Here is a 16,535-nt window from a genome sequence, read left to right on the forward strand (position 1 = left end):
AGGCGAGGATTTTTGAATAAGCGACTTTTCTACGATCGCTAACTACCACGTTGCAAGGAGGGTAACCGACGTCTTGGTGCTGCTGCAGCAAGTCCTGGCTGCGAGCTGAAAGGGCATGAAACTAAACTTTCGTCGGCGCAACGGTTCGGCATATCGGGCCAGCGGTCAGCACGCTGGGATTCAGTCCAGTCAGTCAGCAATGCTATACGGTTAAGATCCAAATGTATGTAGTATATTACAAGAAAATCAAAGAAGCGACGGTTACTTGCAAACTACGCGCGAGAGAGAAATAAAGAGCGCGGACGCCGCCAGCTATCAATGCACGGGTAGATTATCTCTTATTTGAACGCTGGTGGGTTGCATCGATCAGACGCGATCCCGGAAACTGGTATATCCGCTGAGGGTTGAAAGCGGCGTGTCGCTCGCGGTCGTCGCGCCTCTTCAGCTCCCGAAGCGCTGACCAATCCCCATTGAATCTGCACCGGATCGCAGCTCCTTCCGGGCGTCGCTCTTCGCAAGTCCTTAATGAGTGTACGTTCGTCTTTCCCTTTTACACGATCCATTCTCTTTCGCTGAGGTCATACTTTCTCGCATCTTCGTTCGCTTGGACAAATATTCCCTCAAACGCAATTAATGTATTAATTAACCCGTCGCTCGCTGCACTATACTCTTTTTAAATATATTTTTGAACGTTGAAATTTAGCAAGAAAACCTTGAGTGTCCATGTCTAAGCATAATATCAATAAGAAGTCAATAAACTTCCTTGAGGCTCTCGACGAGTCAGGCAGCTCTGGACAAAGAAAGACAATTCTCGCGAGCGTCTCCTTACATGCAATGACGCACATTTTTCAGCAGCGTGTGGAAAGCGAAAAGGAATAATGGGAGTCGCGCTCGAGATTTCGCGCGAGAGCAGCCGACGAATGTAGTTCACGTAATGCGAGCAACGCGCTGAAACATTTTGCAAAGTAAGGGTGGGCGCGACCAAACGCACGCGAAAACGAGGAAAGAGAAGGGCGAAGTTGCGCAAAAAAAAACGAAGAAACCAAAATAAAGTTATAGAGGCGTCGACGACAAAACGAGCGCGGCATTATCTTGGGCGTCACCTTCGTCGCGAGAGCGCGCATGGCGCAGTCAACGCCTTAAATCAACGCGACTGCTTGCCGTCGTACAAAAGGAAAGCCTGACAAACAAGTGCGCGCAGTGTGAAGCGATGCTAATCCCACGCGGCGACCGCGTCCTGAGACGTCGCTTTCATTCCCGACAACGTTGCCACAAATCATCGCAATGTTTATGCTTCGCTTGGATTTATTGTTATTCAACTTTTTCGTTCGACCAAGATCTTTCACGAGCAACTTGATAAATCGTGAAGTTCACACAACTCGTGCAGTACGGTTTGTTTCGTCGCGAACAGATTATCCCAGAGGAGATTCGAAAAAAGAAATGTTTGAAGAACATTTGCCGGAAGCGTCGCTCCAGTGAAGTTTTCCAAACGCAATTAAGAAGCATGTAGTTCAATTTGGCAATCGGCAACGACGGAGCTTCTTACTCGTGCTAATTCTTGTGGCACCGTACACGCTGAAAATTAATAATATATAGCATTCGTTCGATGAAAGCTATAAACTTTGAATTATTAAAATTGATTTCACGTGCCACATGCCGAATTTCCATAGGCCGTAGACTTGCGTTTGTAGGTAAGTTGTTTTTTATTAAATTTGGAAGAGGGGCTGTAAAGTGCTGGTGGAATTATTCAGAGTAAGTGATCCTCCTCCGTTAAATTTGTCTTGTAATAGAAAGGATCGCACAGCGCATGCCAATTACAAGATGAATTTCAGATAGAATCGCTGTGCTGTGTAGAGAAAGTAAAATTGTTTGCCCGTAGGTTACAATACCCTGTCCTGCATATCTTTGGAGTATTCCCTATTTTTATTCGGTTAGAAAAATATTATTCGTGGCTATGATTGTACCCTCTATAGGTAGCAGAAAAACTTCTCTCTAATAGCAGTGGCTTTTGGAGAGTTTTCTGGCACACCGTCATTTTTTACTTGTGATTTTGTTGGATCTTTACAAGGTAGATATGTGTTCGTAATCGTTGTTATCTTTTCATGCTTAATTATAATTATAAGGGACTATCTTTTATTTGATAAAATCATCAATTTATACGATGAGATCTATGTATTTGAGGTATTTTATTGGAAAAAATTAACTTCTTAGATTGACCGCGTACTCAATGTAAGGACATTTTTATAGTGGTTGCGTGTCTCTGAGAGTTACTTTTCTACCAAAATACAGTCTGCAAATATGTCTTAGTTCTAGGGTATTTCAATCCTACCATAAAAACTTAATGTTGATTTCTTACAAAAAACTATTCAGTTTAATAATAATAAATTCATTATTTTTTCCAGACGTTGATAAAAAAAATTGTCGATGAAAATATTCGAACGGGAACAGGTAATTTTATTTCGCCAGAATTTGCGGCCTCCTCCATAAAAATTCATCATTTTTAAAGTGGAATAATAAATGTAAAAATGACGATACTTATAGATTTGGAAAAAATAGTAATAGGATCTACAAACATTCACCTGGAATAATCCATGATCAGAAATTAATCCTCCATATAGGGACATCGTTAAAAAAATACGTTAACAAAAAATTGAGTGAGTCGACTCGCCTTTCCGAATGTGGCCAAATATACATTAGGCTCTCAAAGGTCCCAAGAGCGCGAAGCTCGGGGAAAATATAACGAGGAGGTTGTAGACCTTTGGCGGAGCCTCGTCGTCCGCGTTGCCAGCGGGATCTCGACGAGCAGCCCGCAGGCTTCGTTAACAACGCGTCCGCTATCGATATATGCATATATATAGACATGCAACGGGCTGTTGCCGCTGCTGCTGCTGCTTTCCACTATACGCACGTTTTGCCCTCCAATGTTGTTGCTGGCACGTTCAGCGCTAATAATTTCACGTTCGCTCGCATTGGCCCAAAGAGAGCCAGGCACTTGCGCTCGCAATTACGCGCACGACAATGCCGCGCAGCGTCGATCGCAATTGCTTCGTAAATTTTATGGACTGCCTTTAATGACGCGCCATGATTGACGGGCTTATCGATGCCAAAGATCCCACGGCACGAAAATCAAACTAGCTTGCTTGCTGGGCACCAAAGGGCAATGGAATCTGACAGATGTTAGATTGATCGCCAAACAACAATAGAAGTAGTGTATATTGATTGGACACGCCGTGGCGTTTGTCCCACATGAAACGAAAGCGATCGACTGCAAGTGATTTCGCTCACTGGTTACGCAGTTAATGACACGGGAGGATTATATATCGTGCATGCATGAATATGAGGTCATGAGACCGCAAACGATAACGATTCGAGCAGTTAATTTGCTCGCTCGTTAATTAATGTTTTATCGCGGCTTATTTGGCTTTTCTTTCTTCGGTCGAGCAACGCGCTTTGATAATTCACATTGCCCATCAGCGTCCGGGAGCGCAAATCGGCATTGTCCGCGGCAATTAATCGTTTTTCTCTTTTGCTGGCGAGATTTGCATTTGGCGGCGCACGACAGCAATGAAGGCTCGCGCACTCGCCGGATTATCTACTTTAATGTCGTTACCCCCGTCGGCGTGTCCCAGAGCTGCGAGATGAGACCTTAATAGACATGAGCACACAGCCCATGCTCATCCTTCACCTATGCCCCTCTGCGCATTTCCCTTAGCGAAGCTTGCGTCAAAATTATCCCCGGGATATCGAGTTAACAGATCATCCTAAATGTACGCGTCGAGTCCCATTGATTGCAAGTCTGTCTGCCTGCCTGCGCTTTGAGGAGCTTAACCCTTTTCCTCCCAAATAACACAAATTTTTTCTCAACTTTCATCCTCATATCTTTTAATGAAAAAATCGTATGAAAAATTTATCAAGCATCATATCTTGTAGATTTTGACCTCCTCTTTCGAATGCCGTTGACAAAATTTACCTAAATTGTAAGCCGGACACGTTATAGGCCGGTTTTCCGGAAAATTCACAAATTTTTCGCGTTTTTTTTTCTAAAAAAAGTATATTTTGAAATGGAAAAACTTTGCACACACCATTGGAAACACTGTTATCGGTGTTATAGATGTCTTTTCTTTCAAATGCCGTTAGATTTTTTCCAAAATTCAAAATGGCGAACACAAAATGGCGTTCGAAAGGAAAAATTTTTTTTTTAATCTTGACGAATTTTTTCCTCCAAAACTATCAAGTTTAGTGAAAAATTTCTAAGAACAAAGATGTCTTAAAATTAGTCAAGAAATACTCTTAAATTTTTTCAGATTTTTTTACAGCGAATTTGGAAATTTCGATTTTCCGATTTTCCACGAATTCGAAAATTAACTCGGAAAATTCTGAAAAAATTGAGAGTACTCCTTGGTAAATTTTAAGACTCTTTTGTTATTATGAATTTTTTTATCGAGTCAATAGTTTTTGAGTAAAAAATTAATCAATTTTATTCCTAGTATACATTTTTTTCAAATTGGCTTCACAAAATTTAAAAAAATTTCAAGTCTAACGATTATTTTTTTTTGCTACCCTCGCTAACAGTCGATTTTCCTGATCGCGACGCGATAGGAGAGCTTTAGGCGAGAGAGTTAATTTTCGAATTTTTGAAAATCGGAAAATCGAAATTTACAAATTTGCCGTAAAAAAATCTGAAAAAATTTGAGAGTATTTCTTGACTAATTTTAAGACATTTTTGTTCTTAGAAATTTTTCACTAAACTTGATAGTTTTGGAGAAAAAAATTCATCAAGTTTAAAAAAAAAATTTTTCTTTCGAACGCCATTGTATGTTCGCCATTTTAAATTTCGGAAAAAATCCAACGGCATTTGAAAGAAAACACATCTATAACACCGATAACAGTGTTTCCAATGGTGTGTGCAAACTTTTTCCATTTCAAAATATACTTTTTTTAGAAAAAAAAACGCAAAAAATTTGTGAATTTTCCGGAAAACCGGCCTATAACGTTTCCGGCTTACAATTTAGGTAAATTTTGTGAACGGCATTCGAAAGAGGAGGTCAAAATCTACAAGATGTGATGCTTGATAAATTTTTCATACGATTTTTTTATTAAAAGATATGAGGATGAAAGTTAAGAAAAAATTTGTGTTATTTGGGAGGTAAAGGGTTAATTTGTCAGTGTCCACTTTAGCTTTCATAACTTTTATCCTAGAATTTCAATTTTATCTTTGCTCCAATCATCCTCTTCGAATTGCAAAATTTCTTTTTTAGATTTATCTCTTATAGGGAGTTTTATTAGTCCGGTTAAGGAGTAACGTTAAAACTTTTGACTTTTGTTGTACAGAAAATATAGTTTTATTAGTGCGCATTCTAAATAACTTCATTAAACTAAACAAATAATGATAAAGTTTCTTGACTAATTGTTTCAACCTGACCATGGTTTCTTTTAATCCTGAAGCATCTCCACTGAAAATAAATATACAAATTTTGTACACAATATGTGCGAAATTTGTTCAAGGATATATTTGTACAAACCTTGTACAATATTTGTACAGAGTTCGTTCAAATTTTGTATATATCTTTTCCGCTACGAGTTTTGTACAAGTTTTATACAAATTTTATATGCACGACTGTTGTACTTATTAATCGACTTTTTTCTACAAAGTGAATAAATAAATAATACACACAAATAAAAGAAAATATCGATCTAACCAAGATTTGAATCCGAGATCTTCATGTCAGCAGACTTGTTCTGTACCACTTTGCTACCGATAACTGTCCAATGTCCATATGCACGGCTTTTTATACTATATTATATGGTTTATAAAAATTGCTTATAAATTATTCGATTGTATTCAATGAACTGTATTTTGATTGATAATAACGATACATAACACATGGATCAATAAGTCCCGAGACTAACCCAGAGATGGCGCTCGTAGTAAACCAGTAACCACGTCTTTCTAGAGTACTAACCTTTGCTTGAAACGTGTCAAAATTTTAAGTCGATCGGTCCAGAAATAGCTGAGTTATCGAGGTTGGAGTAAAGTCGTTTTGTAGTTTGTTTAAAAAATGGAAAAAACCGAGTTTCGTGTTCTGATAAAACATTGTTTTTTAATGGGTAAAAACACTGTGCAAGCGAAACAATGGATTGAAAAATGTTACCCGGACTCTTGTCCATCAAAAGCAACGATTTGTCGGTGATTTGCCGAGTTTAAACGTGGTCGTACCGACACAAATGACGCGGAACGCTCGGGTAGACCTGTGGAAGCCGTTACACCGGAAAATGTGAGTGAAGTGACAAAAATTATAATGAAAGATCGTAAAGTGAAGCTCCGTGAGATTGCTGAGATGACACAGATATCATATGGAAGTGTATTTACTATCCTTCATGAAAAATTGAGCATGAAAAAGGTTTTTTCCAAGTGGGTGCCGCGATTGCTTTCGATGGAACAAAAACAGCAACGAGTCGATGATTCAGAAAGCTGTTTATCGCTATTTACTCGCAACAAAAAAGATTTCTTGCATCGTTACGTGACCATGGACGAAACATGGATACATTACTACACTCCAGAGTCGAAGCGGCAGTCATCTGAGTGGCGCACAGCTTGCGAAAGCCGTCCGAAACGTCCGAAAACGCAGTAGTCAGCTGGCAAAGTCATGGCGTTAGTTTTTTGGGATACGCATGGCGTGATTTTCATTGACTACCTCGAAAAAGGTAAATCGATCAACAGTGATTATTATATTGACTTACTGGTGCGTTTGAAGGAGGAAATCGCAAAAAAACGACCGCACATGCAGAGAAAAAAAATCCTTTTTCACCAAGACAATGCACCCTGCCACAAGTCGATGAAAATAATGGCAAAACTGAACGAATTGGGCTTTGATCTGCTTCCCCACTCCCCATACTCGCCAGATTTAGCCCCCAGTGACTACTGGCTCTTTGCTGATATTAAAAAAATGCTCCAGGGAAAAAGATTTGGCTCAAATGAGGAGGTCATCGCTGAAACTGAAGCTTATTTTGAAGCGAAAGATAAATTTTTTTATAAACATGGTATTGAAAAATTGGAAAAGCGTTGGAACCATTGTATCACCTTAAAAGGTGATTATGTTGATGAATGAAAAAAAATGTTGCAAAAAAAATGTTTTCATTGTTAGTCTCAGGACTTACTGATCCATGTGTTATAAATTTAACAAAAAAATATAAATAAACAAAAAAATATAAATAAACAAAAATTGAATGTATCATGGAATAATTCAACAATTTTTAGGTCATGTGTAAAATAAATTAAAATTAGTAAGTACCATAACAGTCATCGGTAGCAAAGTGACAAAATACAAGTCTAGGTGATCTTCGGGTTTAAATCTCAATCTGGTCCGTTATTTTCTTTTATTTCCCGTATATAGTTCATTTTCTATAGAATATTATCTACAATATGCGTGTATTATTTATTTATTTAATTTGTAGGAAAAATCGATTATTGAGTACAAAATTTATACCAATTTTGTGCAAATTTGGTATACATTTTATCGGAAAAGTTCGTAGATAGTATTATACGAATATTTATACAAGATTTTGTATATATTTTCATACAAATTTCATACATAATATTCAGTAAAAAATTCGTATACTTATATTCAGTGGGGATTGTGTATATATAACTAAATTAAGAGAGACAATGCGAGTTTTACGAGCAATAAGCATGCGAGAGTCGTCAGCTATTGGAATTAATAAAGTTCGCATTAACGTCCCTGTCGGTTGTTGCCGCAAACCGTGAGACTAAACTAGTAATAATAACCACCATATAAAGTACTGTGTTTATAAGTAAGTGATATCACCAATATTTGTATTAAAAATATAATATTATAGTATAATTTTACGATAATGTTTATTGTGATTGATGTTTTTTTTATCTCTATCATCTTTGTCAAAAATTGAAGGTTATTGTGCCGTAAACGAATAGGAGAAATTAATGTAAATTTGCGGTTTTTGTTTAGGTTATAAACATAAATACAACAATGCTTGACCACGATGAGTTGTTGCGATTTGAAAATTGCATAGAATCTTGTAAAATTTTTGAAAAGAGCAAAGGGTTGTTTCATATGAAACATATATTAAAATAGTATATGTTGATAATAGAAGAGGTGGTACAACAAAATTCCTTGCATTTTGCATTAGAGCACATGGATTGAATAATCCGGAAAAATTATTAATATGATTTGTAAATGTCCTTCTGGGGAGAGTGAAAAGTGTAAGCACATAATGTTTGTTGTTCTACCTTGAAGATTCAGTATAATTGTGATTTGTACTTTAATATATATGGGACGATCCATGTCAACCGGATCACTGCTGTGTCCAAAATTTGATGTGACCAAAAAAATCGTGCAACGACTCATTTTAAAGCTTAGGATATCTACTTTCTGATGCTGTGTGCTCCTTTGCAAAATCCAACATGGCGGCTCCAATATGGCGGCTACAAGAGACAAACTCGTAAACAAAAAATTTAATTTTTCAAATTTTTAGTAATAAATGTTAAAAAAATTAATATTTCATATTTTTTTATGAAAATCTGGCTCATTTCCTCCAAAAAAGTAACAGAGACCATTTGAATTTTTGTAAAAGATCTTGGGAAGTTTTTTAATTTTTCAAACAATCCGATAAATCCAAAAAGCAAAAAATCGCTCAAAGGAATTCGAAAAAATTCACACTTATGTTTTGATGAATTTCAAGCAATTTTGTTCCTTAAATTTTTTTTCCAAAGTCATTTCCTTTTGAGTAAAAAAATCGCAAAGTTTTTTATTTTTGAAAATTTTCAAAAAATTATAACTTTTTTATTTTTTATTTTAGCGAAAATGGTCTCTGTTACTTTTTTGTAGGAAATGAGCCAGATTTTCATAAAAAAATATGAAATATTAATTTTTTTAACATTTATTACTAAAAATTTGAAAAATTAAATTTTTTGTTTACGAGTTTGTCTCTTGTAGCCGCCATATTGGAGCCGCCATGTTGGATTTTGCAAAGGCGCACACAGCATCAGAAAGTAGATATCCTAAGCTTTAAAATGAGTCGTTGCACGATTTTTTTGGTCACATCAAATTTTGGACACAGCAGTGATCCGGTTGACATGGATCGTCCCATATACAATCTGTCTTATCAATTCCTGTACTAATGTTGAATGTTACTGGAAAATATCGTATCAATTATTGAAAAATAATGACCTAACCCGATTGGAAAAACATGAGTGTTTCTCTAATCTTTAGGAGATTAAATAAAAATTATTTGCAAACAAGCAATCTCCTTTAGGTAGACACATGTTAGTCATGATATATTTGTGCAATGAACTTGTAGGTTGAAAATAACTTTAATTGATGGTATTTTTTTATTGTATTTTTATCTAATATTTTGTATTTTTATGTTTTTCAATAAAGTCAACAAAAAATCAGTTATATAACTATACTTTTATAGAGAATCTCTTGAGATTAATCAATTCTTTTATGTAAAAATATGTATTTAAATTCATAAAAATCTTATGTTTGATTTTCAAATTATTAATATTTCTTCATCAATTTACTTTTTGGAGTTGGATGACATTTTGCTCTGAGCCTTGAATAACCTTGGATAAATATTGAACCAGCCGGACTTATTAAAATTTTATGTATTATATATAATGAAAAATCTTTTTATTTAAAAAAATTATCTAAAATCCTATTGTCACCATTTAGCTTTTGTTACAAATTATTTTTATAACGGTCAAATACAGATGTTGTAGAAATATGTATAAAAACTAAAATATCAAAGAAAGACTGGAGAAAAGAGAGACAATTCAGAATAACAGTTTCCATGTGTTACTCTATACATACATATGTTGATAATAAAATGACAGTTTGGAATAGTAAAGTTGACAAACATTTTTGTTTAAAAAGTACTAGTACCTCAGTCATAAAGTGTGGTGACAATGAACTCAAAGCTTTGCAAGCTTAGGAATCTCAAAATCAAGTGAAAGAATATACAAGTGACTTGGTAATATGTATAGAGAATTCTTGACTTAAATATTCACATTATGGAGTCATTACAGATAATAATAAACCAATTAAATTAATTAATATCCAGTCAAAGATAAAAATGTTACTGCCATTACAATGTTGCCAAATCTGAATTATTTTATCAAGTCAGAAGATAACATCTACAAGTTTAAAGAGAAACATATTTACTACGGACAAGTACAATTACAAATGGTTATGTTGAACGTTGTGTCAACCAATTTCATAATTTATTTCTCATTTGATAATACTTTACAGATTATTAGTGTAAAGTTTGATGCCAAATTTGTTGTTATTAGTAAATATCAATTATTAGTAAATATCAGATACATTATGTATGTTTGTAAGAAAATTTGTCTTCTGAAAAAATAAAAAAATAAAATGTTTAAGTAAGAACTGCAAACTGGTTGTTGGAAACATTACTTAAATAAATATTCTTATAATAAATTTAACACTTATTTATGTTTATTTGTGTCGTTTATAAATTTATTGTCTTTAAAAATAGGTGCTCCTAAATTTACTAAGCTGCAAGCAATTATAAATATTTTTTCTGCTCTTGGAAGCAACCCATTACACATTTTATCACGTAATACTTCTAACTCCTTGATTCTTTGATTGGCGTGTTTTACGTGTACACGCGCACAAGCAATAAATGAGTATTCTAAAGCTTCTCCCATAAATTACACCTTATCTTTTAAAAAAGAGAGTCTGATTAAAACAATGTCTTTTTGTTCAGACAAGTCGTCGACTAAAATCTACGATCAAATACGAGTGCATCTTTTTTTTTTTCAGAGATCTATTAAACCGCTCTGTCTAAAAATAGATGAGTCGGAAACTCTTCCCCCATATACCTTACTAACAAAACTTATTTAAACCATTAGCTGGCATAAATTTTGCAATGCATCGAGAATTATACTGTTACGAATGCGATTTATAATATCGAATTCGTACGTTTGTATTCACGGCAACATCAGAATAAATATTTTTGTTGTTGTTTAGTTAGTTGACGTAACAATACTGTGAAAATGTAATGATTTGACAATAAATAACAATAAATAACAACATAACTTTCCAGAGATTTGAATTGCTACCTCCGTACAATCTATAACAGCTCTAATGCTGTTATCTTTTTCAAAACAACTTGGTATATTTTTCAATACTTCAGTTTTTTCGGCAAGACAATAGCATACTTTCGAATCGCGCTTAGTACGTCAATGATAGAATTAACGTTATTTATAATAATTTTTCTTTTGCACTTTTGAAATATAACAGCTAAGAAATAATAACTAACATTTTGTTTTAATTTCATCATAGTTAAAATCACTTTTTCTGTGATAAACAATTTGCTATTATTTTGTTATTTACCTGAACCATATCTACTAATTCGGTCAAATCATTTAAAAACTGTCACGTCAGGAATACCTGTTAATATACTTCAAATCGGTATCTTCTTTATCAAGTCTGTAAATGCTGCAAATGAAGAACTAGCCTCCGTTGAAATCTTCGGCGGAGCTTGCGCCACAAATTCCATTGCATTAGCATTAATACGGATAGATTTCAATTGATCTACAAGCTCTACAGTCTCCAGCTCAGTTTGAATGCTTACGTCTGCCATATTGCATTTTATTGCAGACGGCGTAGTTTCAGAAATATAAACATCGATGACATTCTCAGCACGGTTATCGTAAAGATCACATTAACATCTTTTATCAAGGTCAGATAATTTTTCATTATTAATATCTCCAGGCTGTAGAATATTACTGGTATCTCGTGCGTTCTCTTTATCAATTATTTCGCAACCATTACAATTTTTACTCTGTTTCCATTTTTTTAGCGTTCTATAAAAATCCTATCTTTTCTTTCTTTTCTTTTTATATTAGATTCAAATCTAAACTTTGTCCAGTAAAAATAAAGAAACATCATTTTGTTTTCATTTCCGCCATCTACTTCAATATACAAATTTTTTTCTGATAATTAGTAGTTCTATTTACTTTGTTCATTAGACTTAACTACCTGTGTCAAAAAAATTTTCAGAACCAAAATATTCTAAGTACCCTGTAAATATATGCTTAACCTCTCCTTTGATTCTTAAGGATTTTAGTTATAAAAACCTTAAATTTACTTTTTCAATATTCCTAAAAATATTTTTTCTAGGAATATATTTGGCAGCTGAAGGAACTGTGGAAGCTTAAGTTGCTACTGTTGAATGGTCTCGAATTGCAATTATTGACGCAGCAACAACTTTTAGACTTATTTTTTCTTTCCATGCCAATTATGATGAAATTGGAATATATGGAGGCATTAAGTTGCAATTAAAAATGATAATTAAAATATAACTAAGATAACCAACTTTCTGTTTATGTAAGAACGCGAATAGCAGAGCTTAGTGTCCTTGTCTCAAGGCTTGCGGTAACGACCGACAGGGACACTGATACGATTATTGTCAATTCTGAATTTCTAAATCCTAATATAGGAGTGAGAAATTTGCGGAAATTCTGATGCGACATATAAAAGGATTCCTTTTACTTAACATGTACTTAACATAAGGATTGACTGTAAGGTCAAGGCGAACTGTAAGGGGAACGCCATGAAGAAGTTCGGGAGAGAGCAGATTTGGGCTGACTGCCTTCAGCCGCCGGTTACCACTCTTAGCGATGTCTCCCGCTGAGAGTTCGAATAAATAATTATTGTATACCCTTAAAATTGTCTGAGAGTTTATTTGGCATGCTCCCATTCCTACGGCATATACTATGTTACCACTCTCTTCTCTCATATACACGGAACATTTTATGTAAACTTCATTGACCTAAACTTAAATACGTCAAGGTGAGTAATGTTTAATTTTGTGATCAAGAAGATAAATAATATAAAATTCGTTAAGACTAACACTAGAATGAAAAAAGTTGTGCTAATATTGAACAAGCAACTGTAATGGTTATGGAAACGTTAACCTTGATAGAACTAATTTTTGTAGCGAATACTGAATGTGTAAAAGAATTATCGCATTTGCTAGAGTAACTATGCTGAATAAAATTGTTCAATCGGATATAGCAACTGATTAGGTTTCAAACTGAAATAAAATTCAATGTGATTTATTCATCTGCTTTGAAGTTGAAATTTTTTATCTTTTCAGCTGTTAAATTATAATAAGAATCCAATATAGTGAGTAATAAAATTTCTTTTGTATTATATTTATGGCGATTGAGTATTTTTTCATTTGAAAATTTGACTAATATTTAATTATAATAATTAATTAAAAAGTAGAAACCAAAATACTAATGATATTTATTACAAGTAGAATAATAAAATTGATCCTTTGTCCCTTATTTTATTAAGTTTCAACAATCGTAAATGCTATTTGTATGTGTAAACAAAAATCTATTTTTGTAAAACGAATTCCATCTATAAGAAATGTCAAGAAACAGATTCTCTTTTACCCATAGATAAGCTCCTGCGTAAAGATCAGCTATTACCAACTGCTGGTATTATATTCAAATAGTATATAATTTATCCACTATTGTTTACCGTGGCGCATTGACGTAACCTTCATTTTGATGACTATTCTGTTGTTGCCAGTTATTGCTGATTAATAATTGTTTATAATTATTCATTCAGTTATAAAAATTTTTTCAACGTAAGTATACACATTTGTTCATACATTTTTTGACTATATAAACCTATAGTTTAGGTAACTAATGAATTCTGATATAAAAATATCGATGACTTACATTTTCCAATTTTTTTAGAAAATGTCCAAACGTAAATATAATGAATACGACGATTCGGATGTAACAAATTTTGGAGTGAAACTAGATATAGATGATGCAAAAGCTGCTTTCAAAAATTCATTGGATTCTGATGAATCAGATGATGAAGAAGCAGAAGAACGATACAATGTTATGACAGAAAGGGATATGAATACTTTTATAAATACAAAAGGAGGTATATATATACACATAAATATTACAATAGTTTATTAAACACATATCAACATAGTCATATTGAAGAATCATGTAAAAATATCTTGAGCTTATTATTTTTTTGATGACACTCATGGAATTATGCTAATTTAGGAAAAGGTGAAGAAAGGTTAAGACATTACAATATTCAACATCCTAAAGATGAAGCATCAGCATCAGAAACAAATACAGGATTTACTGCATTTAATATGAAAGATGAAATTGAAGAAGGACACTTTGATGCTAATGGTCACTTTCTTTGGAAAAAAGATAAAGAAATACGTGATAATTGGCTTGATAATATTGATTGGTTAAAGGTTTGTTTGATCTGCTGTGGTACAATTAAAATATAGGTAAATGTATCACGAAACCATGTTTTACATTATTTCAAATATTTTTATTTAGGTAGAACCTAGTAAAGATGGTAGTAAATTAAATAAAAAGGATGACTCTGAAGATAGTGATGAAGGTGACAGCTTAATGTTCAATCCAATACCATTATATCATCAAATTTTAGAATATCTACAACCAGGAGAAACTATTTCGAAAGCTATACAAAGAATAGGTAAATTTTCATGTAGTATCTTATCTATGGTTGAAAAAATAGTTTAAAATATATTTATATTGGATTACTATTTATTATTACATTTTTTTTGTAGGTGGAAAGTTGAACAAGCTAACAACAGCTCAAAGGTGGAAGAGGAAAAAAGATCCAGAAGCTGCAAAAGAGGATGAAGAAACCTCAAAAAAAATAACACGCTTGACAGAACTTGCTAATGAATTGCTAACTCGTACTGGAAATATGGATATCTATCAAGAAAGTTATGAACAAATAAAGAAAAAAGTAACTGCTGCAGATAAACAGAAAAAGGATGCAGAACTGGATATGTATGCAGATGATTTTGATGTAAAAGAAAAAGAAAAAATGGAAGATGTAGATAAAAATACAGATGGTAATTGTGAAGTTTTATAAACTTTTAATTATTTTTTCAAATTACATAACTATTTTAAATTATGTATGGTTTCTTTGAATATTAGCATCAACGTCTCAAGAGATCAATGACTCTTCCATAGACTCAGAAGTGAAATGGGAATTGAAATGGTCACAAGAAGAAGGTGCTAAAATCCATGGACCTCATACAAGTCAACAAATGTATGCATGGGCAAATGAAGGTTTTTTCAAAAAGGGTGCATGGGTACGAAGGATTGGAACACAAGGAGAATTTCATAATGCGACTCGTATTGACTTTGAATTGTACATATAATTTTCATAATAGCTAATTAATATATATCATTGTATTTAATGTAGCCGACGTTGATACAGCTCATTGTACATACAAACTTGAACTTTCTGAGGGATTCTTTTTTATTGCATTCGTATCATAAATACTGACTATAAGTATATCAATACTTTAATAAATTAACTTTTTTATAACTGTACAAACTTTACAGGAATTATTTTAAACTTATATTGTCATATGTTCAACGTCTTCGTCTTATTTTTTTTCTTTTATTATTAAATGCATTTTTCAATGAAATTTTTTCGAGATCAAGATTATTGGCAAAATCAAGTAAACTTCTACCACCATTTCCGATTTTCGACCATTCGTTTGCAAAATTATCATGATTGTTGTGATCCCATATTGTTGGTGCAGAGTAATCTGTAACAAATTATAATTAAATTGTAGTTAAGTTAGCATTTAATAATGATTGTATCCAGAAAATAGTACACTAATATCGTCTAAGAGAACTCTGGTATAAAAGAATTTTCGTGATTCAAATACTGTAAAAATGAAGTATGAAAGAATAAATTATCTGCAATTTCTTAACAGAAAAATTGTTATTTTGATCTTATTACTTTACTACTAGTTTGTCGTTATTTACTTTGTATATTTCTACGGAAGTTCGATTGGTTCGGTTTCGAGTGTAAATGTAACTTGGTATCGACTGGAGATTCCAAAGCCAACTCAAGCTTTCGAGATTGAAAGTTTGTTTCTGTTTCAGTAGTCGAATGGAAAGTGCGCAGAAAAGAATTGTAAATATGTAAATAATGCTTTCATCTACATATTCAAGATTAGTGTGTAATTTTAGTCAACATAAGATCTTATAATCATGGCAAGGATAGCGTAAATTTGTAGGAACCGAATTCTTCATAATAAGACGTAGTGTTATTATTCATATTGAGTCCGTAACTCTCTACGCCTCTTTAAAAAAATAGTGTAGCGATGTAGATAGTGATACGTACCGTGTGTACCGTAAACTGGCTCGTGCTCGACCGGTAAATAGTGGTACGCCGGTCCTGACGGAGGAGAAAGAGGAAGAGGTTGAGGCACAAGATTGGCCTTGTTATGAAGGAATGGCAGATCGGGTAGAGCTGTCGCACCCACGAGGTACTTGACGGTGAACATGCTAACAGCGATGATGGCAGCGACCACGAGAACGATCTTGATCTTGATGAGGATGACGGCGGCTAGGCTCTTCAGCCCTCCCAAAACTGAACAACCGTAAATGCCAGAGCGATTCAAGTGGCGATAAGCTTGCTTGCTTG

At 33.8% G+C, this 16,535-nt stretch overlaps 1 protein-coding gene across 2 annotated transcripts; it reads left to right on the top strand.

The window, feature by feature from the left end:
• Positions 1-13,556: 13,556 nt before the first annotated feature.
• Positions 13,557-15,814, top strand: LOC131673509 (CD2 antigen cytoplasmic tail-binding protein 2 homolog). Of its 2 annotated transcripts, none has more exons than XM_058951543.1 (6): positions 13,557-13,662; positions 13,775-13,970; positions 14,102-14,304; positions 14,393-14,552; positions 14,647-14,940; positions 15,026-15,814. In XM_058951543.1, exons 2-6 carry the CDS (start codon positions 13,778-13,780, stop codon positions 15,250-15,252), a joined length of 1,077 nt encoding a protein of 358 aa, XP_058807526.1. In that variant the 5' UTR covers positions 13,557-13,662; positions 13,775-13,777; the 3' UTR covers positions 15,253-15,814. The 2 variants fall into 2 exon arrangements, with proteins under 2 accessions (XP_058807526.1, XP_058807527.1); XM_058951544.1 differs by having other exon boundaries at positions 13,775-13,942; positions 14,131-14,304; positions 15,041-15,814.
• Positions 15,815-16,535: the final 721 nt, after the last annotated feature.

Source organism: Phymastichus coffea, unplaced genomic scaffold, assembly GCF_024137745.1.
Source record: "Phymastichus coffea isolate CEN01 unplaced genomic scaffold, Cenicafe_Pcof_1.1 PCOF00181, whole genome shotgun sequence".
In the NCBI taxonomy this organism is placed as follows: Eukaryota; Metazoa; Arthropoda; class Insecta; order Hymenoptera; family Eulophidae; genus Phymastichus; species Phymastichus coffea.

What these genes read in the sequence shown, in the direction of transcription:
- LOC131673509 (XM_058951543.1), top strand. Translation starts at nt 13,778, where the DNA reads ATGTCCAAACGTAAATATAATGAATACGACGATTCGGATGTAACAAAT. An exon ending in ATAATATTGATTGGTTAAAG is followed by an intron (nt 14,305 to 14,392) that starts GTTTGTTTGATC and finishes ATTTTTATTTAG; the next exon opens with GTAGAACCTAGTAAAGATGG. An exon ending in GAAAGCTATACAAAGAATAG is followed by an intron (nt 14,553 to 14,646) that starts GTAAATTTTCAT and finishes TTTTTTTTGTAG; the next exon opens with GTGGAAAGTTGAACAAGCTA.